Raw genomic sequence first — 25,747 nt, forward strand, 5'->3', positions numbered from 1 at the left:
CACTCAATTTCATGAGCTCAATTTCTCAACAAAAGTAAATTCCTCTGATTAAATCAACCATGGTCGTTCGTTGCAATCCTGCGCGCAAATGAAATAGACAAGCTCCAACCTAGACAGTTTTATCTGGACAACTTCCACTTCTCTTTGTCCCCCCCCCCCTCCCACATCGTCCGGGGTTTGCATTTTTCAGCGTTTCAAATTTCAGGACTTCATTAAGTTCATTTCGACATTTTTTTTCTCTCTCCTCACTTTTGTTATTCCTGTCGGACTTTGCCCATTCACTTAATTAAGATTTATCAGGTTGAGATTTCATTTTTGTACTTCTTCTTTCGCTTCAGCATTTCCAGTTGCGACGTTCGTGAATAAGATTTTAACCCTGTCACGTGAAATCCTTTTTTCCCGGTTCCCCTCTCAAGAGATGTTTTTTTTTTGTTTCGACCGGCGTTGGTTGGTTGGAAAATTGCTTTCATCTTGCTGTCAGCAGTTGGTGAAAGAAATTTCTGCGCGAAGATAGCCACAAGTTGGGGTGACATTTGGGACTTGTGGGGTTTAATTTGCTTTTTGGTTAAACAGTTTTGGTTGAAAATTTTAAGAAATCTGAAAATGTGCTAAATTTTATCAAATTCAAATATTTTACTTTTAAATTAACAATTTCAAATGAATCATCTCTCACGATAACCACTTTACCCCAGCTCACCCTTTGAAAGTCCCGGAACTCCCGGCTAGTTTTCACCTCCAAAGATTCGCGGCATGTACCAAAAAAAGGGGGTGTGAAAATGTCGCGACCCGGCTGGCTGCGGTCGGCGGCGCCTCGAACGTGTTGGAAGCTGTTAAATTATTTAATTTCCAATTTCCAGCTCGCTTAACAATTCATTCTTGGCAAAGGTTTTCTGAGACGCGGCAGCGATAGCAACTTGCAAGACAGCAGATAGGGAAGGGAAGGTGAAGAAGGGGTTTATTAGTGTTGCGCGGAAAAATGAGGCGACATCGACACGTTTTCCGCCAAAGTAAGGGTAAGGTGAGGTGTCGAATCTTGATGTGGGATGAAAATCACCCTTTTTCTTGCCGAGTATAAAACGCTGGAAGGAATTGAATCGAGGGTTTCGAGGCAAAATCACTCCATTTATTATTAATGCTGTGAAAAGTCAAAAGTGTAATATTTTGTTTCCAACCCACACAGCTAAAAAAGTAGTAATCCAGCTGCGTGTAAAAGGCCTGGGTGTAAAATAAACTTTGCATTATTTTATGAAATTCTGTGTAATATTACACCCTGAAATATGTAGCCCATCAGTATGGGAAACCTACTTAACCGAAATGTCAAGCTCATATATGCGTTTATCCTAACAGCTTTTCATCGGTCTGATGGCCGAGTGGGCTAAGGCGCCAGTCCTTACTGTTGGTGCTGGGTTTAAATCCCGTCGGTTGCAACTTTTTTTTGTGTTTGCAAAAAATGTACATGCAGTGTGTAATATTAAGTGTTTATTTTGACGAAGGTGATGTGCATGCTTTTGCATGCGATTTTACCATCGGATTTGTTGCTGTGCAATGAGCAAAGACAGCATAAGTATTTTTAATTTCGGGTAGCAATCAATATCAAAAATCTTTGTAAAATTTGTGTTCACTCTATATTTTAAACTGCATTGAATTATCTAATAGTAAAACCAGTGAAAAAAATATTTCACAATTTTGTCTCCCTCTAACACTTACAACATATTCTCAAAAAATTAGACGGCAATAAGGAGCCAAAAATTTTCAAAAAATAAAAATAAAATCAATGGAAACTTACGTGCAATTAACTGAAAACAATTTAAAGAGTGGCCACCTAAAACCCATTTTCGAATTCTTCAGAGCAGTTTTCTACGAAATCGGTTTTTTGAATTAATTTTAATTTTTGTATTTTTTAATCCGGCTAAAACTTTTTTGGTACCTTCGGTATGCCTAAAGAAGCCATTTTGCATCATTAGTTTCTCCATATAATTTTCCATATAAATTTGGCAACTGTCCATACAAAAAAGATATATAAAAATTAAAAAATCTGTATCTTTTGAAAAAAATTATCAATCGATTTGGTGTCTTCGGCAAAGTTGTAGGTATGAATAAAAATTAAACAAAAAATGATACATAGTAAAAATTTTATTGGTAATTTTTAATTTCATTTTGTGTCACTAAAACTTGATCTGCAAAAAACACTATTTTTTTATTTTCTGATATGTTTTAGGGGTTCAATGTTAAAATATAAAAAAATCGTGAAATTTTTCGATATTTTCGAAAACAATATTTAAAAAAAAATTAAATCAAGACTAACATTTTAAAAGGGCGTATATTGATTGTTTGGCCCTTTTGAAATGTTAGTCTTGATAAAACAAATGAAAATAATGTTTTCGAAAAGCATTATGTTAGCATTTTAAGAAAATGAAAAAAAAATAAAACAGTGTTTTTTTTTGGCAAATCAAGTTATAGTGACAAAAAGTTAAATTAAAAATCACCAAAAAAAATTTTCGTGTATCATTTTTTTCAGTGAGTCCTTATCCATATCTACAACTTTGCCGAAAACACCAAATCGATCAAAAAATTCCTTCAAAAGATAAAGATTTTTGAGTTGAACAAAAAACAATCAAAATCGAATGACCGAAATCTGAGAGAATTGCTCATTTGTTGAATAATTCGTACAACCGATTTATCTTATAGAGCAATCCCAGCTCAAAACAGGAATTTTTAGGTACTTTTTTTCTCGACCCTCTCCGAGTTAAATGAAACTTTGTAGACATGTTATCCTACGCTTATGTAAGCCATTTTTGTGTATATGGTGCCAGTTTCACTCGATAATGAGTGAGTGTTTTAAATATTTTTGCTTTTTGTAATTTAAATATTGATTTATCTCAATGCTCAATTTGATGGACTTTCCGAAAAAAATACACTGAAATAAAAAAAACATGCCACTTTTAGGAGTTTTTTCGATGTTTAAGTTTAAAAGTCAAATTTAAAGGCGAGCCCGCGATTTTTTTTCGTTCATTTTTTTTTGTGAAAATAGCCTTAAATGTTACAAAAAGGCTCACGAAAAATGCAGGATGGAGCAACTCACCTGAAAAATACAAAAATCATTTACTAAAACTGTTTTTTTTAAAGTGCGTAAAACGTAAAATTTTTCAAAAACCGTAAAGTTACAGCGGTTTTAAAAATAAAAATGTTCAAAAATGGTTTTTGATTGTTTTTGACCATTTCTATACGACAGACTTGATTTTCAGTCTCGTAAATATTTTAACCGGAAAGCTCGTCCAATTTCCCATAAGATTGTCTTTGACCACTTTTCCAAATAACTCGTTTTTTATGATTTAAGCTAATTAAAAAAAAAACTAACTATCTACTGAACTACACTGAAAAAAATATTTAGTTTTCAGTTATGAGCAATGCAATTAGCTTATATCTGTGAGCCCATACTTCCAATTGAAATGTGGTCAAAGACAATCTTATGGGAATTTGGACAAGCTTTCCGGTTAAAATATTTTCGAGACTGAAAAATCCAGTCTGTCGTTTAGAAATTGTCAAAAACCATAAAAAAAAAACAATTTTTTAAACATTTTTATTTTCAAAGCCGCTGTAACTTTACAAGGATTGGACTTAGGACAGTGGTCAATATGGAGACTTTTATGTAAATTTGTCTGGAAAATCGATTCCCATACTCGGTTTTTGAAAATTTTGACGTTTAGAGCACTTAAAAAAACAGTTTTAGTAAATGATTTTTGTATTTTTTAGGTGAGTTGCTCCATCCTGCATTTTTCGTGAGCCTTTTTGTAACATCTTAGGTTATTTTCACAAAAAATTGAACGAAAAAACATCGTGGGCTCACTTTAAATTTGACTTTTAAACTTAAACATCTAAAAATCTCATAAAAGTGGCATGTTTTTTTCTTTCAGTGTATTTTTTTGAAAAGCTCGTCAAATTTCCTACAAGTTAGTCTCTGACCACTTTTAGATACGATGCAATGGCTTCGAGATACAGAAATATTCAAATCACGAATTCCAAAAATATTCAAAACACTTACGCCCTTCTCAAATGTCATTATCGAGTGAAACTGGCTAATTATACACAAAAATGGCTTACGTAAGCGTAGGATAACCTGTCTACAAAGTTTCATTAAAATCGGAGATAGTCCGGTACAACCGATTCCCTATTTGACATGGAATTGTTCTATACATAATATATAATAAATAGTTTTTTCTGATTAAGTTATTTTTTTTTAATTTGACAGGAAACCCATGAAACTAAAAAAATAAATCCTTTTTGCAAAGGACAAAAAAAAACAGAATTTGCTTTTCAACCAAATCAAAAGAAAAAATTAAAGTTTGCAGAAAAATACATCGCTTAATGATATACCTCTTTCTGCGAATTGAGATTAGTTTATTAAATTTCCTTTTTTATTGAATTTCAAATGCTTTTCTTTAAAATTTGTAATTCTAATCTTACTTTTGTAAAAGAAATTGAATCGGGTGGTGGGACAAACCCCTTTTTTGCATGGCCCAACATTATTTGTCAACGTAATTTGTCAAGTCCTTGACAAAACTTAAAAGATCGATCCCGAAAGACTCGTGAGTCAAGTGGTCCTTAGACGCAAATAAATAAAAAATGAAAAAAATCTTTGGTAAGAATGGCAACAAACCCAAAGTTTTTCTCAAAAAATGTTTATGACAGATCGAATGTCACTGATCTGGATAAAATTGGTCCCACGAGTTCCGAGAGAATCGATTGTCAAAAAAGGCTACTTCAATCCACCCACACAGAAATTTACTTAAAGTTAAGTTCTGAGTAGATGAGTATACATAAAAGTGGGTCTGGGATGCTTACTGAAGAAGTTCATTTTTCCCAGTGATTTTAAATCCCTTCCTCAGTGATACGAGGGAGCCAAAAATAAGGTGATTCAATTTTAAAATATTTTTAGCTTTGTCAATGAAAACAAACGAAAATATATTCAAATAATAAAGATTATGTAACCTAAATGTATCGCAGATTTAATCACTTCAAGTGACACCGCCGAATTAAGGCTAATGACAAGTTACGACCTAAACTAGTCAGTGACCAGTAGCAGTACTCCGATTCGAATGCTAATCCTGATCCCCATCGACATCATTATCATCATAATCGCAAATGAATAAGAGGCGAGCAAGCGAAAATCAGCAGCAGAAACCTGCCATAATCCATGCGACAAAAATGAAGAAGTTGCCTTCGCCTTTTTTTCTCTCTCTGTTTTCGATGCAATCTTATAATCCATTCCACTCACTCCGGAGACCCCGGGACAGGCTTAAACTTTCCTCTTATCATATCTTTATTAATAAATGCACTTAAATATTAAGTAGGCAGTCGAACGAGGCAAAAAACCGAGAGGCTCCTCCCCCTTCTCCCTCTTTCCTTTTCTTGCTCACTCTTACACTTGAATGTTGTCACTCGAAGGCAAATGTCGCGGCCAAACAAGTGTAGTAGTGGTGAGAGCAAAATCCAGAGAGGACATGCCTAAGCAATTCATATCGTATTCAAGCGCGGCGCAGAGAATGAATAAATTACGCCTGTATTTATAAGCGTTTGCCCCACCCTCTCCTCCCCGCTCCACTGCGATCATGAAGCTGAGCTGGAGTGGGAAGCTCTCTGGCCTGACAGTTCCGCCACGATTCCCGTGGACACTTTTCGACTGTGTGGCTGTTTGGATTTTTGTTTCGTGGAGTAATACATAATTGAGTCACTTAGAAGTGATAACGAAATTAATGGTTGCCAAACAGAATATGGAAAAAATAAGTACTAACAGTTGAGTTGAGTTGAGTTGAGTTGAGTTGTGTTGAGTTGAGTTGAGTTGAGTTGAGTTGAGTTGAGTTGAGTTGAGTTGAGTTGAGTTGAGTTGAGTTGAGTTGAGTTGAGTTGAGTTGAGTTGAGTTGAGTTGAGTTGAGTTGAGTTGAGTTGAGTTGAGTTGAGTTGAGTTGAGTTGAGTTGAGTTGAGTTGAGTTGAGTTGAGTTGAGTTGAGTTGAGTTGAGTTGAGTTGAGTTGAGTTGAGTTGAGTTGAGTTGAGTTGAGTTGAGTTGAGTTGAGTTGAGTTGAGTTGAGTTGAGTTGAGTTGAGTTGAGTTGTGTTGAGTTGAGTTGAGTTGAGTTGAGTTGAGTTGAGTTGAGTTGAGTTGAGTTGAGTTGAGTTGAGTTGAGTTGAGTTGAGTTGAGTTGAGTTGAGTTGAGTTGAGTTGAGTTGAGTTGAGTTGAGTTGAGTTGAGTTGAGTTGAGTTGAGTTGAGTTGAGTTGAGTTGAGTTGAGTTGAGTTGAGTTGAGTTGAGTTGAGTTGAGTTGAGTTGAGTTGAGTTGAGTTGAGTTGAGTTGAGTTGAGTTGAGTTGAGTTGAGTTGAGTTGAGTTGAGTTGAGTTGAGCTTGAGTTGAGTTGAGTTGAGTTGAGTTGAGTTGAGTTGAGTTGAGTTGAGTTGAGTTGAGTTGAGTTGAGTTGAGTTGAGTTGAGTTGAGTTGAGTTGAGTTGAGTTGAGTTGAGTTGAGTTGAGTTGAGTTGAGTTGAGTTGAGTTGAGTTGAGTTGAGTTGAGTTGAGTTGAGTTGAGTTGAGTTGAGTTGAGTTGAGTTGAGTTGAGTTGAGTTGAGTTGAGTTGAGTTGAGTTGAGTTGAGTTGAGTTGAGTTGAGTTGAGTTGAGTTGAGTTGAGTTGAGTTGAGTTGAGTTGAGTTGAGTTGAGTTGAGTTGAGTTGAGTTGAGTTGAGTTGAGTTGAGTTGAGTTGAGTTGAGTTGAGTTGAGTTGAGTTGAGTTGAGTTGAGTTGAGTTGAGTTGAGTTGAGTTGAGTTGAGTTGAGTTGAGTTGAGTTGAGTTGAGTTGAGTTGAGTTGAGTTGAGTTGAGTTGAGTTGAGTTGAGTTGAGTTGAGTTGAGTTGAGTTGAGTTGAGTTGAGTTGAGTTGAGTTGAGTTGAGTTGAGTTGAGTTGAGTTGAGTTGAGTTGAGTTGAGTTGAGTTGAGTTGTGTTGAGTTGAGTTGAGTTGAGTTGAGTTGAGTTGAGTTGAGTTGAGTTGAGTTGAGTTGAGTTGAGTTGAGTTGAGTTGAGTTGAGTTGAGTTGAGTTGAGTTGAGTTGAGTTGAGTTGTAATCTGACATTTGATTTTCCAGTTTAAGGGAAAAAATATAAAAATGTTCTAAATTTCAAATTTTAATTCAAATAAGAACAGAAAATAAGCAAAACAACCAGATCAGCACTCGCCTTGACTTCTTTATTCCCAAACTCATTTCGTTCTAACTGGTCCAGCAAGCCAGCCAGCATCCACTTCACCAGCCTGTTTTCCTCACCAGACTGGAGCGGGCCTGGCTTCGAAATGTATGCCAGCTGAGGTCGTCTTTACTTATGCAATCATAACGACACACTACGACACAGTGACGACGACGACGAGGCAAGGGATGATGACTGGAAAAAAAGGATAAAATCAGCCAAAAGTCAGATGGGGCCAAGCCGAGGGAGGTGAAGAGATCATGAGTGAGGGTGGCGGGGCAGAAAAATTATAATAACAAGTGTGCAGAAGGGAAAAAGTATGATGCTTTTGGCCCACACACACACACACACACACTTCTTTTCGCTCATTTCGCCGCATTCTTTCATCTTTCTCCGGCTGCTGCTATGTTCTGCAGAGGGTAATAAAAATTCACCCATCCACCACCCTCTCTCCAAATCCACCTCCCACGCGGCACTTGACTTGACTCGCACCCTCTTGTTTTTCACCCCTCTCTCAACTAACTAACGATGCCCTTGGTATTCTGACGATTCTTGAGGTTCTGGCGCAAGCAAGCATCCCTACATCGAGTGTGGATGTTTAGGGATGTCTGAGTATTTTTTATTTATTAGGAGTTTTGAGAGAGGATTTCTCCAATACTGATTTTCAAATGAAACCTATTAATCTTTAAATCTGATTTATTTTGTCCAAACCACTCTTTTTTCAATTTGAAAAAAAAAATAAAACAATTGCATTACAAATATATTTTAAGCTGAGTTTTGCATTTTAAATATAACACAACTCGACATGTCTGAAGTTGATGTTAGTAAACGCTTCAGTTTCATCAAGGTATGATAGATTTGGGCTACCTGAACATTCTCCAATCAACAGAATTAAAATTTTGGGATTCCCTGCCAATAAATTAAATTATAGTTTCTGGTATAAATGTTATTTCTCTCACCAATTGAAAATAAATATTGCGCTGCATTTAATTTTAAAGAGTTTATGATTTTTTTAGTATTACTTAACCTTCCTAAGGTGTAAGGGTCTATAAGACCCAGACGGCTTATAAGAATGTGCTGTAACTTTTATTCACTCCAACTTCCAGACTCAGCAAAAACCAACATTAAAACCCCTTGGTCGTAACAAACTCCCCAGAACCTTGATAAACCCCAATTAAAACCCAAAAGGACCTCCGCAAAAGGTTGCTACGGTCTATTTATAAAACCTACATAGGAGTTCAAGGCTTTACAACTGAATCCTAACAACATCCTCAAAGCCTTGATAAAACCTTTGTTAAAACCTAGTCAGGAGTTATGGAAAAATTACATTTCATACGTCTTCAAACGTCTTATGCCAAATAGGTTTTATTTGGGCAAAAATAAGTCTTCGTCTTGCCAAATGAAATTATGGAGATGGTTGTCTAAAATGGCGATGGTTATCCAAATAATTTGAAAGCTTATTTCTCGCAATTTATGGCACAAATTCAGCTGTGGTTGAAATTTTATTGATAAATGTAGGGGAGATAAAGCCAAAAAATTCAACTCGCTTTATCAAAAATCAATATTTTGTAATCATAGTGTTAAAGTTGAAAAATATTTTATTGCAATTCTTTGAAAAAAATGTTCAAAATATTTTTAAACATCTATCGCTATATTAATCATACCAGACATTCAGCATAAATGTGTGTTTTCATCAAATTTAAATCAAATTATTCAGTTTTCTATTTTTTCAATCAAGATGGCGGTCAATCATATTCAATCAGAGCACGCGTTTAGCGCCATATTTATGCACTGCTATTTGGCCGCGATAAATGCTCTTTTAGGAGCTTATGGTTTTAAGTGAGCTTTTTACATGCCTAATGGCATTTGACAGCTACAACACCCTAGGTTTTAACAAAGCATGCGATAAAACCGTTTGGCATGCCATTGCCATCTGGTTTTCAAGCCTCTATTGAAACTTTCATAAAACCTTATTGAAAGCCAATCGGCTTTTATTTCCACCCGGTTTTATGTCCGAGGCATAAAACCCTGTTAGAACCTATTAATTAGCTCTTGCTTGTTGGTTGCGGTGAATGTCCAAATAAAACGGTTAAGCAATCAAGATGCTACAATAAAACCTTAATAAAACTTGGTGGTGGCTAGTTGGTTTAAAAATGTTACTTGGGTGGCCTCTTCCAGGGTATCCGGGACCGGTTCCAGAGTGGCCAGATATGGTCCAGTCGGCTTTTTGTTGGTTCCAGTGTGCATGGCTTGTAATTCCATGAAGTTTGATATGTCGCACGATAGGCGAAATAGAAATATAAAAATTGAAATAACAAGCCATAGTTTCAACATTTGCATGGAAACAGTGTTTTAAAATGCATTTTTTGCAATTCCGTCGTGAAACTACTTACTTTTCCTGTTACTCTTGAACGACGAAATAGCCTACTTTTCTGTACCAAAAATAAAAGAATCGAATAGCAACACTTTTCAAAATAAATGCTGAAAAGTTCTACTTTTCAGCACTCAAATGGGTGCTGAAAAGTTGAACTTTTCAGCACTTGTTTCGATTTTTTTTTATTTAAACGATTTATTGACAAAATACATGAAAATTTGACATAAAATTTCACTCAGTGTGTGTTTTTTTGGAATTGCAAAAAATGTTGTATGGAACTCGTTGCAAAACTTGATTTTTTCAGCACTCGACGTATTTATCCAACTCGGTGAACCTCGTTGGATAAATGTATGACTCGTGCTGAAAAAATCCTCTTTTTGCAACTTGTTGCAAAAACTACTATTACAGTTGTTTTGCAATCATTAGTTTAAAAATTTGTAAGATTTGACGAAAACCAAAATTTGAGCGAAAAAAAAAATTTTTGCGATAATAAACATCGACAATTTTTGAAAATTCCAAAGGTGTTTAGATCATCCCAAACATGCTAAAAATGATTTAAAAACGCAGAAGAGTGCATTTTAAATTGATTTCAGCTGATTGCGTTTAAATTCCCATTGAAATTTGAAGTTTTACGAAAAAAATATATTTTTTGTCCTCTGATTTTTCCAGCCAACATTTGAAGAGGTGGGATTTGTACCAGCCTTATTATTTAGAAAAAAAAGTGATGTAACTGTTTTTGTCCTGTATTTTTAAAAATGAAATACTTAAAATAAATTGATCTTGAACTTATTTTTTACATGCATGAGTTTTTTTTAATTTTGTTGAAAGTTTTATAGGAAGACAATCTATTTGTTTTAATCTATGTTACTGGAAAAACAAAGACATATGTATCTGCGAAAAAAAATATTTATGCAACAATATATTGTTCAGACTTGATGATCCAAAGTCTCGATTATCTGAAATTTCGGTTATCCAAATTTTGATTATTCGATTATTTTATATTCTTACTTTTAACCCAAAATTTGAGTTTTGTCAAATTTTGGGATTGCATATTCAATTGCATTTGCTCAATATTGAATCACGGACGATTTAGCCGATTTTATTTTTGTCTCAAATTCGTCAAAACTTTTACCGGAATGATAATTGTGTATCAAACAGAAAGAAATGTTGATGATCGATTTTTTTTATCAAATAGAGGTGTTATTTTTATTTCAAGAACTTCGTTAAAAGGTTCTATTTGGCCGATGCAATTATTTTTCTGTTGTTTTGCAATCAATGCAATCATTCGTAAACAAAAGTTTTAGCGAAAACAATAAAATATGCGATACTGAACATCGAAAAAAAATATGAATAAAAACAAACTGGTAACGGTGAACTTTGAATTACTTTCATTTGTATTTAACTTCCTTCCACATTGTTTAAGGTAAAATTTCTCAAAAAAATAGGCAATATTTAACCATTACATTTTTTAGCCTTCCAAAATTCACTCTGTTTTACTGTGTTAGAAAATTACTGTTTACTGTACCTCAGAATCCTGTTAAGGGACAATGCATAAACCACGTGGACACTTTAGTGGGGGGGGGGGGGAGTATGGCGAAAAAACCAAGAGGGCGGGGGGGAGGTAACCCATTCTCAAAAAAGTGTCCACGTGGTTTATGGATGGTCCCTAATGGATATTCGCATTTTTTTATATATTATGTAAAATATTACAAAGAATCAGACTAAATATGTTCAGAGATGAGCTGTTTGGTCCCGCGACCTACAAATCAGAAAATGAAATTTTCATTGGACATTTCCAAATATTCAGGTAGTGTTTACGGACCTCAGCATGTTTGTCCTGTAAAGCCTAACCTCTTAAAAAATTAGAAAGAAACATCTAATTCGCAAAAATATGGCTCTAATTGAAGCACTTTCCATTTGGATTTGGATCCTTCTTGTTTGACGTAGAATAACTGAATTTCAAAACCTACCAAAAGAATTAGAAGACCTAAATTTATCAAAAATGTGAGGTGTTGTGTGCGTGTGTTTTTTTTTTTCATTCAATGTTGTCAAAAACGGGTGTTGCCAAAATGGGAGGTAGACAAAATAGAATGCTAAAAATGGAATGGCAATGTATTTTAAATTGAGAAAAGTGTATTTTAAAACATTTTAAATATTTATAAATTTTTCAGTCGGCAGCTGACGGTTTCTTAGAATATGATTTTTATTTGAATTAAATAACTCGAGATTCAAATATTTGCTACTAATAAACTCAGTCAAAATCATCAGTCAACATTTTTGTAAACATCCCAATATGTTTAAGAATTGTAGTATGTACTTGCCTATACCTCTTTGCATCTCAAACTGGAGGAAAATTTCCCGGTGACTAGAGTAGGGTGCCGAGAGCACACCCTCCAGAATATGAGCGAAATAAGTGTTGTGGAATGAAAGATTAACTCCTGGAAAGTTCCGTCTTGACGCCTCTACGGTTCTCTTTACCTTTCTCCGGCTTGCGGTGGTTAGGCGTGAAAATTCATGTTGCGATTAGGAAAGGGCGAGTACTTTGGCTGGGGGAGAAAGTAGGGTGGATTTTCGGTGAGAGGGATGAGGGTGGAAGCATATGCATTAATGTTTTCTAATTAAAAATGATCAAGTTTGAGCCGGGTGGTATTAATTGTATATTGAATGAGAGTGTTTGAAAGTTTGTTTTAATTTGTTTCATTTATTTTGAACCAAATATTAAGCTTGAACATTTTTGAAAGCTCATGACAGAGTCTCAATTAATTTGTTTGATTAACCTTCCTTAAACAAATAAATAAATCGTCTACAACTCCCTTATTTAATAAATTACCCCAGCAAGATTGCAATTTCCACCAGAAACCATTCTCGAGAAACGTCAAACACAGCCAAATTTCGCATCACATCGCACTCACATCAGCGTCCTTCGTCGCTCGTCGCTTAATGGGAAATCCATAAATATGATTCCGCCTTTCCCTAAATCTTCACTCAAACTCATTCTCCACTTCTGCACTCTCTTCTCTCTGCTCCCTCTCTCGCACAGGGGCGCGCACTGATTTATGCAAACACCACCACCAACAGTGTGTGCGTGCGCGAATATCATGGCATGCTTGATGCTAATGCGTTGGGAGGGAAAAGTCGGGAAAATGAGTTACTCACTACTTTCTCCCTCATCTTCTCTCACTCTCTCTCTCGTGGGCGCCATTCTTTGAGTGAAGTCAGTAAGATGGGAGGGCGCGAGAGAGTCGGAAAAATATACGTTCTCTCCGCCGCTTCTGGTGATTTGTTGTGAGTGTGTAGTGGGAAGCGTCGAGGGGGTGGGAAAATTTAATGCTGACAGCAGTGTTGCAGGATTGGTTATGGAAGAATTTTTCCTGAATCAGGACTCCTAATTTGATTAAAACTGGTGAGACATTTTGAAATAAGTACAATCAAACTTTAATGTTTTTGTCTCTCGGTTCTAGCCTAAATTTAAAATTTCTTTAAATTTCTGATTTTTGAAATTAAGAAACTGAAAGTATCAAAAAATTATTCATACATCGTAACAATTGTGGTACTATCGAGAAATTGCAAAATATTTTTTTCCTAAGTTGTAGTCCCAAAATATTTTGTTTTATTAACTGCCCATAAATCAAGTATTCCGAGAAAAACGCGTTTTTGTGTTTGTCACCAATTCTTCGCCACGGCAATTTCAAAGGGGAATTGGATATTAGCCGTTTGGTTTTTCGCATCGGCAGCCCAAACTAAACACATTTTTTGGTTGAAATTCAAGTTTCAGAAGATGCGATGGAACATCCTCTACCACCTGGCGCATAAATCTCGAATTTGCCAAAAGTGGATAACAGCCGTTTTTTCAATTATGGGCAGTTAAGCAGACTTTATTTTTATTAAAATGCATAAATGAGCATTTTGCAACACAGAAAAAAATGATGCTAATATTCATCAGGAAATGGTGACAGATGTTGTGTCTAAAAATTGAATAATTTTCCCCCAGAAAATGATGATTTTTCATCAGTCTTTGATGAATATTCATCAGGTTCACATTTATACACATTTTTTAGGAAAGCAACTCTTTACGAAATCGGCCGATTTCGACCATTTTTATTTTTTGTATTTTTTGATTTGGCTCAAACTTTGTGGGGGCCTTCCCGATGACCAAATAAGCTATTTTGGGTCGTTGGTTCACCCATACAAGTCTCCATACAATTTTGACTGCTATCCATACAAAAATGGTATGTAAATATTCAAACAGCTGTAACTTTTGAGTGAAATTTCTGATCAATTTGGTGTCTTCAGCAAAGTTGTAGGTATTGTTGAGGACTATTGAGAACAAAATAGGTACACGGAAAAAAAATTGCAGATTTTTAATCAATTTTTTTTCACAAAAACTCAATTTCCCAAAATACGTATTCTTTGATTTTCGAGATTTTTTAATATGTTTTAGGGGACAAAAATCCGCAACTTTTGACCTATAGAGAAACATGGTCAAAAAATCTGCCTCCGAGTTATAAATTTTTGAAAAAATAGTGATTTTTGGAAAAAAAAAAAATTTCATGTAAAAACAAATTTGAAGTTATTGTTTTAATGCAAAATTGTTTTTTTTAAATCAAGACTAACATTTTAAAAGGGCAAAACATTGAATATTACACCCATTTAAAATGATAGTCTTGATTTAAAAAAATCAAAATATTGTTCTCGAAAAGATCGCAAAATTTCACGAATGTTTCATGTTTTAACAATGAAAATCGGACCTTTAATTGCTGAGATATCGATAAAATTTTCTGCGGACTTATCACAGACATATTTTGTATTTACTTCAAGTCTGTCAATAAATTAGGTTAAAAAAAGAAAGTTATAAGAAACATATTTCATCTGAAACACATTGTATTACGGATTGGGGTTGATTTAAAATTCAAAGGGCAACAATCTAAATAACATTTTCTAAATTTCAAATGCTTTAAGGCTACCTCTAAAAACTGAGGTCCATGTAGTCAACATTACCACCAGTTAATGTATATAAACTGATTCTATGATTTCAAACTTTAAAAACTTAGCAAATGTGTTGAAAAATTGTTACCGTATAACAAATATCTCGAGATTTGAAACATATTTTTCAGTTTTCCAGGAAACTTAAAATTTACGTGTTCTACATTGTTGCAATTTTGGTTTGAAAAACATAAAATTATTTTCTTTTTAAATTTAACTTTTGAAATGAAATTTCATTTCAAATAATAATCCGCCATTAATGACCAACTATTTTATATTTTTTTACAATTTCATTGTAAAAAGGCGTTTTACAGCTTGAATTTAAATGTTGTTAATATTTCAACTAATTTTACAGTCACCATCAGAATCTCATTCGTCAGAGTAATCCATTCCACAGTCCCATTCAAGATCAAATTCCACAACCTAAAATAATCCATTTCCAAGAATCAAATATTTCCCAACAATTTCTATTGTTTTACTAAGAGAAGGGTGAATTATAACGAGAATTATAGAGATTCCTCTTGCCTTTTTTATGAAATTTAAATATTTGAATGATTGAAGTACTGAAGATATGAAAAGGAAGGGTAAACCTCCATGAATTCAATTATTAATTGGAATTTTGCGGCAATTGTAGCTACCGAAAAAGTTAGTAGTAGGTCATGCAAAACATAAAATATATGATTTTTTTTCAATTTTGTAAATTTTCATAGAATTTTTATCTACTGAACTAACAATTCAGCTTTCCTTGTTTTACTGAGTTTTAAGAATATGAATTTGCTAAAATATCTCCAAAACGAAACACATTCTTATCAAATGATCCACCAAAACTTGAATATTTCAAAAAAGTTTAGGTAAAATTGCATTTATGCAACATTACAAATGTTAGCAATAATTTTAAATGAATATTAAAAACATTACAAAATATTTATAATTTTTTCTTCCAAAATATTTTAAAGTATTTCAAACCAAATTGAATAAAATAATCCTTATAACATATTTTATTGTACAGTCCAGACTCGAATGTCCGAAGGCCTTGAAAAAAAAAACCACTTCGGTTAATCAAATGTTCGGATAATCAAATCACGAAAAAAACATTTATTTTCGTTGTCTTATTTTTATTTATTGTGCTTAAGTATGACTAAAAAAATTACTCTAAAATGATTTAGAATTTTAAAAATTAAGATGGTGGTGATTTTCTATTTAAAATATGCATTTTCCAATTTCAAAGACACCGAAATATTTAAATTTGGGGTCGCAGAACTCGAATTTGATGTTAAAAATAAGAAAATAAAAAATTGCGAAATATTTGTTTTGTCATGATTCGATTATCTGACGACCCATACAAACCTGCGGATAATCGAGTCTACACAACATTATAAAATCATACTTATATATTTTTTAATTTTCTCGACATCATATGCAATTTGGTCATCAATATTTAAAAAATATGCAAATTTGATATTAACATAGCTCAAACTGCTTTAAGTTTTCTTTCTATATTATGCACAATAAAATATATTTTCACTATGCATTTTCAATCATTAATTTATTTTTCTTTAAATATTGTAATAAACAATATCTATGAACAAAAGTTTTGTGTGACAATCGACTATGTGAAGTTGGTCTTAAATTTTGCTGTATTATTCGAAGTTATGCCAACACTCAAAAGGGTTTTTTATAAATTTTCAACCAATCATTTGAAACAGTCGTATGAAAAATTTAAATTCAGTAATTTTTATATAAATTTCATATAAAAACGAGAAATTCATAAACAAATTCATCCTTGATATTAAAGAATACAGATGCAAAATAGAAAATATGTTTGATAGATGTTTTTCAACGCAAAATTCTGATCTGTGGCGAAAAAACAAAATATCTAAATTACCATTAATTGATATATAAATATGAGGCAAAGAAAAAAGAATCCTTAAAAACATTATGCTGTTATTTCACCAATCTATAAATTAACGTTATTTCACCGAACTATAAATTGACGACAATCTGTTGACTTTTAGAATCTAAAAATCCCCAAAATCTTTCATCTTCATCCAGAAAAGTTTGCCATCACTTCTCTCCACCCAAAGCACATGTCTGCTGCTCTCTTCTTCCATAGTCCGCTCTATCGTACACCAGAACCCGTTCTCCCATCATACCGTAATTTCCACCCTCAGTACCCCCCACCACCGCCATCACCCACCATTCATCCTTGTTTCATTCACACAACAGTCCCACCAAACAGTCTCACCGCAGACACCGTCGCGAACGGACGTGTTTCTCGATTTTCCCCGTTATTTACACTCCAAAAGCAAACCAAAACGAACGCGCGCGTCTGTCTTTCGTGGAACTCATCGTGGGTCCTGCTGAGAACCTCACCCCTCGCACACTCACAACAAAAAAACCGAACCCAATGTTGACGTCCTGTCGGATGCTGTTTTCTCTTTGATCCCATCTCATCGTCACTGTCACATCTCACTTTCTCCCGGCAGTTCTTTGCTTCTTCGTTTTTTTTTTTGTTTGAGTCTGTATTGGTGTTTGTAAATTTAGTGCCAGGCCAGGACTCTCGAAGGATATTTATACATATTTTGTGTGTTGGTGGGGTTTCGTTTTGGGGGGCTAAAAGTGTGTTGTCTTCTCTCGCCAACCGTCAGTCAGTCAGGACGAGATTTGGACGTCGGTTCACGGGGGCAAAAATCACCTCTCGAGCTTCCACTCAAGGCGAAGGATTCCACTACGCGAACGCTTTTCTCAGTGTGTGAGTTCTTTCTTCATTCGACGCTACTCAATCAATCAATTTTTCACTCCAGACTTTGGAGAAATCTCAGCTGCAATCACTTACGCCGATTTGTTGTTTTCTATCTACTTGCAGATATCGGAGGACTTGCCCCAAATCCGTCTGTGAACATCCGATCAATTCAGAAAGTGAGGATAATTTCAGTTCCTGTTGAGCGAAATTCGCTCCAAGTGATAGTGTGATAGTGATACAAATGTCTCGAATCTAACAAAAAGAAGAATAGTTTGACAGCTTCCAAAAAAAATACGAAGAAAAAAAACAGTGAAATAAGGCCGTTGGTCTGGACATCGCAAAAAAAGAAAGGCCGCCGGGAAGTGAGGGTGCCGGAATGCTGCTAGAGCGTGGATGCTGAGATGCTGTAAGTGTGCGAATTTCGCGTGGAAAATGCGCCGCCATTTATGCAATTAGATTTTATTTGTTTTCCTTTCGCTTCGCTGGGAGGCGAGCTCTGGGTGGATGTCCTCCCGAGCGCACAGATTTCTTCCTCTTGGTGTGCAAGGGGTCGGTGGAATGAGTGACGGATTTCGTTCGCGTTTCATCAATTTGAGTTTTAGGAAACCTAATGTATTTATAAAATGTCAATATTTATCTAAAAGTTTTCAAAATTTGTGCACTTGAAAAAAAGTTGGATTATGCATTTTGTTAATTTCTAGTCTATATCTCTTATTTACGATCAGCGATCAGTAAGTATTTCTAAGTGGTTTCAAGATATGCATAGAGCGTCAAATTTCCCAGGTTTACAAAAATTGCGAGAAATGGGTAAATTTTCAACAAATTTCCCGAAAGTTCCGAGGAAATTTATAATTTATTGAAAATTGTGCTGAATGCTGAAATTTGTTTGACCCAATGTCACCCCTGATGATGATGACCAGCTTTTGAATGAAATATTGAAGCGTTTAATCTACCTTGAAAATTAATCTTCTTGTGTTTATTACTTGAACCTATGTTTTTATGAAGTCAAAACACAAGCTTTTCAAATATTTGGAGCGTGTTTGTGAAATATTTTTGCATTCTTTGGACACCTTTTATGTATAACGTAGTTCTTTTTTGTTTGGTTTTTTATTGTTCATAATTCTGATATTATTCCACAATCAGGCTTCAATTTTTTCCTATTTAACCATAATTTGTTTACTACAGTTACAGTTTAAATCATTAGAAAACTTTAGAATTAAATTTGTTCTTCTTGCAGAATCCTATATGAGTTATATGATGATATGCCTTCAATTTTCATCCACTTTGTCAAGCCAGTATGGTAAAAATTAAAAAAAACTCGATTTTGCTCTTGATGGGAAGGGGTTAGAACGTTCAATTTCCCGGGGTTACTAATTTCCCGGGAAACGGGAAATTTTCAGCCAATTTCCCGGAAAATCCCGGCAATTTTCGGGAAATTTTAAATTTATTGAAAATTGTTATGATCTTGGTTTCAATTAATATTATGCAACGAAATTGTATAGGACATCAACATTATTGTTTTAAATAAGTGTGAAGATCATTTAGCAGCTTGACTGCATGTAAAAAATCATTCAACTACAAGAAAATGTATTTTTATATATTTTCTGATGAGAAATATTTTTATCAAAACTGTGAGTAAAATTAATCCATAATCCACAATCATAAAATTGCATAATCCACAATCATAACATGCAGAAATTATGTTTTTGTATGTATGTATGTATGTATTAGTACCCCCGTCTTGGCAGGACTTGGCCATGACCACAGTATGTTTCAACTGAGACGGTTTGGTTAGTAACCGACTTATATCTTAAGGACCTTAAAAGATTATCATTTTCTATCCAACCATTTGTTATGATATGATTAAATAGACAATGACATTCATGTGACTTGGGCCAGGCGATCCACGACTCCCTCATCCAGTCCATAAAATATATGAAGGCCCTGGGATATTTTTTGAGAGGGGTTAGTTTTTTTTTTTTTGGGGGGGTTAGGCGTTTGAAATATAATCATGTATGGTTAAAAAATGTATAATCAATGTTAATAATTATAAGAGATATCAATGTATTATGAGAATAAATCAAACAAATATCACAATACTATAAAAACTCAACAAGTTGTTTCGAAGCTTCTATTCTTTTATTTGGAAAATACAAAGATGTTGGAAAAATCAATGTTATTCAACAAAAAAAAATACTTTTTTTTCATAGAATTATTTTTATTAGGTCCTTTTCGGTGCTGGGACCTGGTTAGGACCGAGTCGACATTTTTCTTAAAGAATTACAGAGGATCGTGTGTGTAAATGTTAGTGGGAGGGGAGCAACAAAATAATACTTATAACAATTAAATTATTTCTATACCATTACACCGCAATAAAACAATCGAATCCTTTTCATTCTACATTTGATTTTTACATAATTTTGCCATAAAATTTATAAAACTCAAGGAAATAAAATAAAAATAGGGCAATTGTGATAAATTTAGTAAAACATGGAATAATAATACTAATAAACGCAAATTAAAATTTATTTGTTTTTGAGTATCATAAATTTTTATTAAAAAAAACCAAAATATCAGTGCAAACAGAAAAATGTGCCACGGCTGAAAACAAAACTCTTTCAGATGGAATTGTGGAGTCTAGAGAACAAAAGCTTCGAAACAGCTGTCAAGGCATAGTTTCAATAATATGTACCGATTTTGACAGCAATTATAGTAATTTATTGTTAAGAAAATTAGAACGACTGAATGAATGAACACAATACGTTACTATTGGCAATTAAAAAGCACAATTCATTTAAATTATTAGTTTAATTTTGTAAAATTACAAAAAAATATTGTTGATGCCAAAATTGGAAGATAACAAAAGAAAAACAAAAATTTGGATTCATCCAGATGGTTCCAATCTTGGGCCTGAAATTCAATGTTATAAATTATACATGTAACCAAACAAAGATCTTTAGAATATCCATTAAATGATGACACCAGATGGATCCGAAAATAATAAATTCTTTATCAAACTAAAGTTTATGAAAAACTGAAAAAGTATTAAGCTAACAAACTGGACTCAAAATTTGAAAAATTAAGATTAGTTGAGGATCTAGGTAATATTTTTCAAAATGCCGTAAGCTTTATAAGCTAGAAGTATTGAAATTAAACTAAAACTTAGTAAACTTAAAATGTAAATAAAAAATATGCATGAGGCTAGGAGCAGCGCTGAAATAATTGTTTGACATTAATTAATATGTATGTGTTGGGATATAAACGAGGTGAATTAATCACAACAAAACTATTAAAACTTTATTAAAACTGCTTCCAAAAAAATGTTAAGAAAAACGTGGCCTGTTCGGGCAGTGGCCTCAAAGGAAGTGATCGACGATGACTTGCTCCTCTCTCTCGATCCACGTCAGCATCGACGAGCATGACAGCTGTCACGCAGTGAGCCATCGCAGACGATTCGTGGCATCGTCAGGGTGGTCCTCCAACACCTCCCCCTTTTAATAGCAATGGTACGGATCGTACCTCACAGGCGGTCTTCGTATACGAGAAGACGTGCGAGATGGTCCTTGGTGTTGCTGAGGAGTAGCTCTTCGTTGAGGGCGAGGGCGACGTGGAACCACCCCTGGTTCCTGATCCGGGAGAAGCTCGTTCCCCGAACTCGATGGTTGTGGCTCTGGATCCGGTTGTTGAACTGCTGGCTCAGCTGGCGCCGATTGAAGAAGTCCCCAGGAATCCAGAAGAATGTTGAGTGGGATTTGTGCTGGCTGCTGCTCTTCAGTTGACTCGACCGCTTCGGACTCGTGGCGCTTCCGCAGTTGGTTGCAGTGAGACCGGATCAGATCTTGTTGCTCGGCAGCCACACGTTGTAAACAACAGCGCCGACCCGTTCCAGCACCTGGCCAGGCTCCCAAGTCCAAGTGTTGTTGCGATGAACTTTGGCCCAAACCAGATCTTTGACGTTGTAGTTCCGAGCCTTAGCGCCGTGCTTGCGGTTGAACTGCTTCTCCTGCTCGGAATCTGCGGGTTTGTTGAACGGCGTCGGTGGCTTCAGTAGGTCCAGCGATGTGCGAAGCCGTCTTCCCAGCAGAAGTTCTGCTGGCGTTTTGCTCTGCGGCGCGCTTCGACACGGAGTGGATCGGTAGCACAACAGAAAAGTGTCGATGGCTTGACGGAGGGCCTCTCCCCCCGCGGTTATTTTCTTCAGTGTGCGCTTGAACGTGTCCACGAAGCGCTCGGCGAGCCCGTTGGACTGCGGGTGGTACGGCGGTGTCTTCAGATGGAGAATGCCATTGCTGTTGCAGTAGCCTTCGAAGTCCTCGCTGGTAAACTGCGTGCCGTTGTCGGTTACCAGCGTCTCCGGCATGCCGTGCCGCGAGAAAATTTCTCTGAAGATGGCGATCGTGGCTGTGGTGGTAATCCGCTTGGTAGGCACCACCTCCGGCCATCTGCTGAACGCGTCGACCACGACCAGAAAGTAGAGTCCGTCCACAGGGCCAGCGAAATCAGCATGCACCCGCTGCCACGGTTGCGTTGGTATCGGCCAGCTCTCCAGGCTGGTCTTGGGGTTGGTTTTTGCTGCTTTGGCGCACTCGTTGCACGAACGAACAAGCTGGGTGATGTGTTCGTCGATACCAGGCCAGTAGACGTAGTTACGTGCCACCGACCGCATTCGTTCCACTCCTGGATGACCCTTGTGCAGCTGATGGAGGACACGGTCCCGGAACTTGGCTGGAATGACCGTTCGCTCTCCGTACATGAGACAGTTGGAAACCAACGATAGACTGTCTCTGCGCTGGTGGAACTGCTGCACGTGTTGATCGGTGAGGTCGGTCCTGTTTGTTGGCCAACCCGTCTGCACGAACTGGATCACCTGCTTGAGCACCGGATCTGCTTTCGTTCCGCCTTGGACCATCTTGAACGTGATCGGCAGATGCGCCAGGGACTGCTTCACGATGTCCTGCATGCAGTCTTCGAGTTCGACCGCGGCGATGACATACTCTTCGTTCGGCCGAATGTGTGTGTTTATCAGCCGCGAAAGCACATCTGCGTATCCGAAGCTCTCCGTCCGGATGTACTGGATCGCAAAGTCGTAGAGCAACAGAGTTAGTGCCCAACGCTGCAACCTGTTCGCCGTGTACACCGGGATGCCCTTCTTGCTTCCGAAGATCGCCAACAACGGTTTGTGGTCCGTCTCCAGCGTGAAACTCCGGCCAAAAATCATCCGGTGGAACCGGGTGACAGCGAAGATGAGTCCGAGTCCCTCTTTCTCAATCTGACTGTAGTTTGCTTCAGCGGGAGTGAGACTGCGCGACGCGTACGAGATCGCCTTGACGGTGCCGTCCGGCAGCTTGTGGGCGATGCGCGCGCCGATTCCGTGTTGTGAGGCGTCCGCCGAGACTACAATGTCCAGTTTTGGGTTGTAGTGTGTGAGCGCTAGCGGGGACTGCAGAATATCACGAAACCGGTTGAACGCGTGCTGGCACGCCTCGGACCACTCCCACTTGACGCCCGCCTTGAGCAGCTGGTCCATCGGATACCGGAGTTTGCGCATTTCCGGAATGTACTTGCCATAATAGTTTACGGCGCCGAGGTACGAGCGCAATGATGAGACGTCGTGAGGCGGCGGCATGGTTGCGACGGCCGAAGTCTTGTCCGGGTCCGGCCTGATACCATCGCCATCGAGGATCTGTCCCAGGTACTTGACCTGAGGCATCCGGAAACTGCACTTTTCGATCCGGACGGTGAGGCCGTACTCTTCGAGACGGCGGAGGACCTGCTGAAGGTTGCGATCGTGCTCTTCCGGTGTGTGGCCACCGACAAGGATGTCGTCCAAGTACCCACAGGTTCCGTTGAGATCGCCAACCATTGTGTCCATCAACTGTTGGTAGGACCCCGGTGCAGAGGTGATGCCCGGAGTGAGGCGGGTGTAGCGGTACAACCCTTTGTGCGTGTTGATGGTCAGCAGGTGTTGGTCCTTCGGATCGACTTCAACCTGCAGATAGGCATCCGACAGGTCGATGTGGCTGTACAGTTTGCAACCCGCCATCTTCGCAAAGATGTCCTCCGGCAGAGGGAGCGGGTACTGGTTTGGTTCCAAGCAGCTGTTCAGCCCGGTGGAAAAGTCAGCACAGATCCGCACGGACCCGTTCGGCTTCCGTACGACGACGATCGGCGCCGCCCAGTCGGAGTGATCCACCGACACGAGAACTCCGAGATCCTGCAGTCGTTGAAGTTCGGTCTCCACGGCGCTCTGCATCGCATACGCCACGGGACGCTTGGGACGGAACACAGGCTTCGAGTTCTCCTTGAGTGCGAGCTGAACTTTCGTCTTGGTGCACAGTCCCATTTCGCTGGTGAAGACTTTGGGGAACTGTGCTTGCAGTGCTTGAACGGCATCGGGGGCTGACTCGGCGATTTTGCGGCAAAACGAGCTGAATGGAACGTCCCACAGCCCAAATGCACTAATCCAGTCAGCGCCAAGAATGTTCAAGTCGATTTTGGGAGACACGACGCGGCACAGGCTGCGCTTCGTGATGCCGCTGATCTCCACGTCGCACCAGAATTCCAGTGCGAGGTCAAGGGGTGCCCCAGAGGCCGTTTTTGCGCTGCACGATGGTTTGACACCGGAAGGACTCCCAATCTGCTTCCAGCACCGGTCGGAAATGACGGTTATATCCGACGCTGAGTCGATCTGCAGCTGCACCGGGACCTGGTTGATCTCGATCTCGGCAAACTTCCTCCTCTGGCTGACGTTCTTGACTGATACCACCTTCACGCCCTTGGACGGGGGTTTCTTCTTCCCCTTCCTCGCAAAACAGGCGCAATACCCTTCTTTGTGCCCCTTCTTCTTGCAGTCGCGGCAAACGTGGTCCCGGAACTTGCAGTCAGCTGAATAATGCATGCCCCCGCACGACCAGCACGGAGCACTGGGTTGGCCACTGCTGGGGCCAGCTTCGGATGAATGCTGCTGCTTCTGCTTGTCCGGCTTATCCTGCTTCGCCTTGAATCTGCTTTGCCGCACCTCCTGGACGAGCGCAGGTGCTCCCTGCTTCTCCACGAGGCTGGTGTCCTTCTTGAGGTTGACCAGGTTCTTGCAGTCCTCGACCACCTGCTCCAGCGTGACCTCCGCTCGCTCGTTCAGTTTGGTGATCAGTCGCATGCGGATGTCGGATTCACGGGGAGACTTCAGTCCGCACACGAAGATTAGCGTTTTGAACTGTTCTTCGGAGAGTTCGCTGATCTTGAAGTCGACGCATGCCCGGTTCACCCGACAAGAGTAGGACACAAAATCTTCGGCGTCGTCCTTGGTTATTTGCAGGCAGTGGAATCTGCGGTTGAAGACGGACACTGGCGTCCCGAAGATGGTCTTGAGCTTCGTCACGACCACAGAGAACTCCTTGAAGTCCTTGGGCGTTTTAGGGAGGATGAAGCTCGTGAATCGTTCGTGGGCCGCTGGGTTTAACTTCCGCATGAGTAGCCGGATCTTCGCTGCGTCGTCCAATTTGCCCGCGTCTTTGTCGAACAGATCCGCATACCTCGCGTACCAGGAGTCAAAGGTGCACCCATGTTCCGGATCGTACGCAAACTCGGCGATGTTGCTGGAGAGTGAGTCTAGCACGACTTCATCCCTCGACATCCCCTTCACCTGCGCCGCGAGCTCGGTCATCAGCTGCTGCTGCTGGGCCAAGATCTGGAGCAACGCCGCGTTGGTTGTCGGCGGATGCGGCCCTTGTTGCGGTTGCTGATGCGGCGAGAGCGGCGGTGGAACCGGTGAAGTAGACATGGCGTTCTAACCTCAACTTCGGTCGCGACGGATTTCCGACGAAAACTTTGCGAAATCGACTTCTACGCGAGACCGGCTGCTACGATACTCGTCGCCACTTTGTTGTGATATAAACGAGGTGAATTAATCACAACAAAACTATTAAAACTTTATTAAAACTGCTTCCAAAAAAATGTTAAGAAAAACGTGGCCTGTTCGGGCAGTGGCCTCAAAGGAAGTGATCGACGATGACTTGCTCCTCTCTCTCGATCCACGTCAGCATCGACGAGCATGACAGCTGTCACGCAGTGAGCCATCGCAGACGATTCGTGGCATCGTCAGGGTGGTCCTCCAACAGTATGAATGTTAGAATATATAATAAATAATTTTTTAAGAAAAATTATCAAGCTCGACATGTACAATTATATATCAGCAAACAAAACAATTAACTACGGGTCCTCACTGCTGGCTTTGAACTGAAAAAGATATGAAACTAAACTAACATTTTGGACATATAGAAGTTATGAAAGACGAAAATAGCAGGAAAAGTTTATTATTTCCTCAAAGAAAAAATACCATGATTTTTTAAAACTATTATAAAAATTATGTTTACCATGATCTACTACTTTTCTAAATTTGAAGTTTTGTTGACAAAATATA

General features: G+C 38.1%; 2 protein-coding genes across 3 annotated transcripts in view; one reads left to right on the top strand and one right to left on the bottom strand.

Annotated features, from left to right (window-relative positions):
* The window catches only part of LOC6049148 (homeobox protein PKNOX1), a 140,680-nt gene that overhangs the window by 5,578 nt on the left and 109,355 nt on the right, over positions 1-25,747 (top strand). The window contains exons 1-2 of one of the 2 annotated variants that reach the window (XM_038258587.1): positions 16,835-17,337; positions 17,452-17,734. The gene's annotated coding sequence lies outside the window, so the exon portion shown is untranslated. Of the gene's footprint in view, positions 1-16,834; positions 17,338-17,451; positions 17,735-25,747 lie in introns of those variants that run through there. The other variant, XM_038258588.1, reaches the window with a different exon arrangement.
* LOC119769334 (uncharacterized protein K02A2.6-like) lies at positions 20,849-25,108 on the bottom strand. The gene is made up of 2 exons (XM_038261351.1): positions 21,186-25,108; positions 20,849-21,131 (listed from the first exon to the last, which is right to left on the bottom strand). Exons 1-2 carry the CDS (start codon positions 25,106-25,108, stop codon positions 20,849-20,851), a joined length of 4,206 nt encoding a protein of 1,401 aa, XP_038117279.1.

Source organism: Culex quinquefasciatus, chromosome 3 (genome assembly GCF_015732765.1).
Source record: "Culex quinquefasciatus strain JHB chromosome 3, VPISU_Cqui_1.0_pri_paternal, whole genome shotgun sequence".
NCBI lineage: Eukaryota > Metazoa > Arthropoda > Insecta > Diptera > Culicidae > Culex > Culex quinquefasciatus.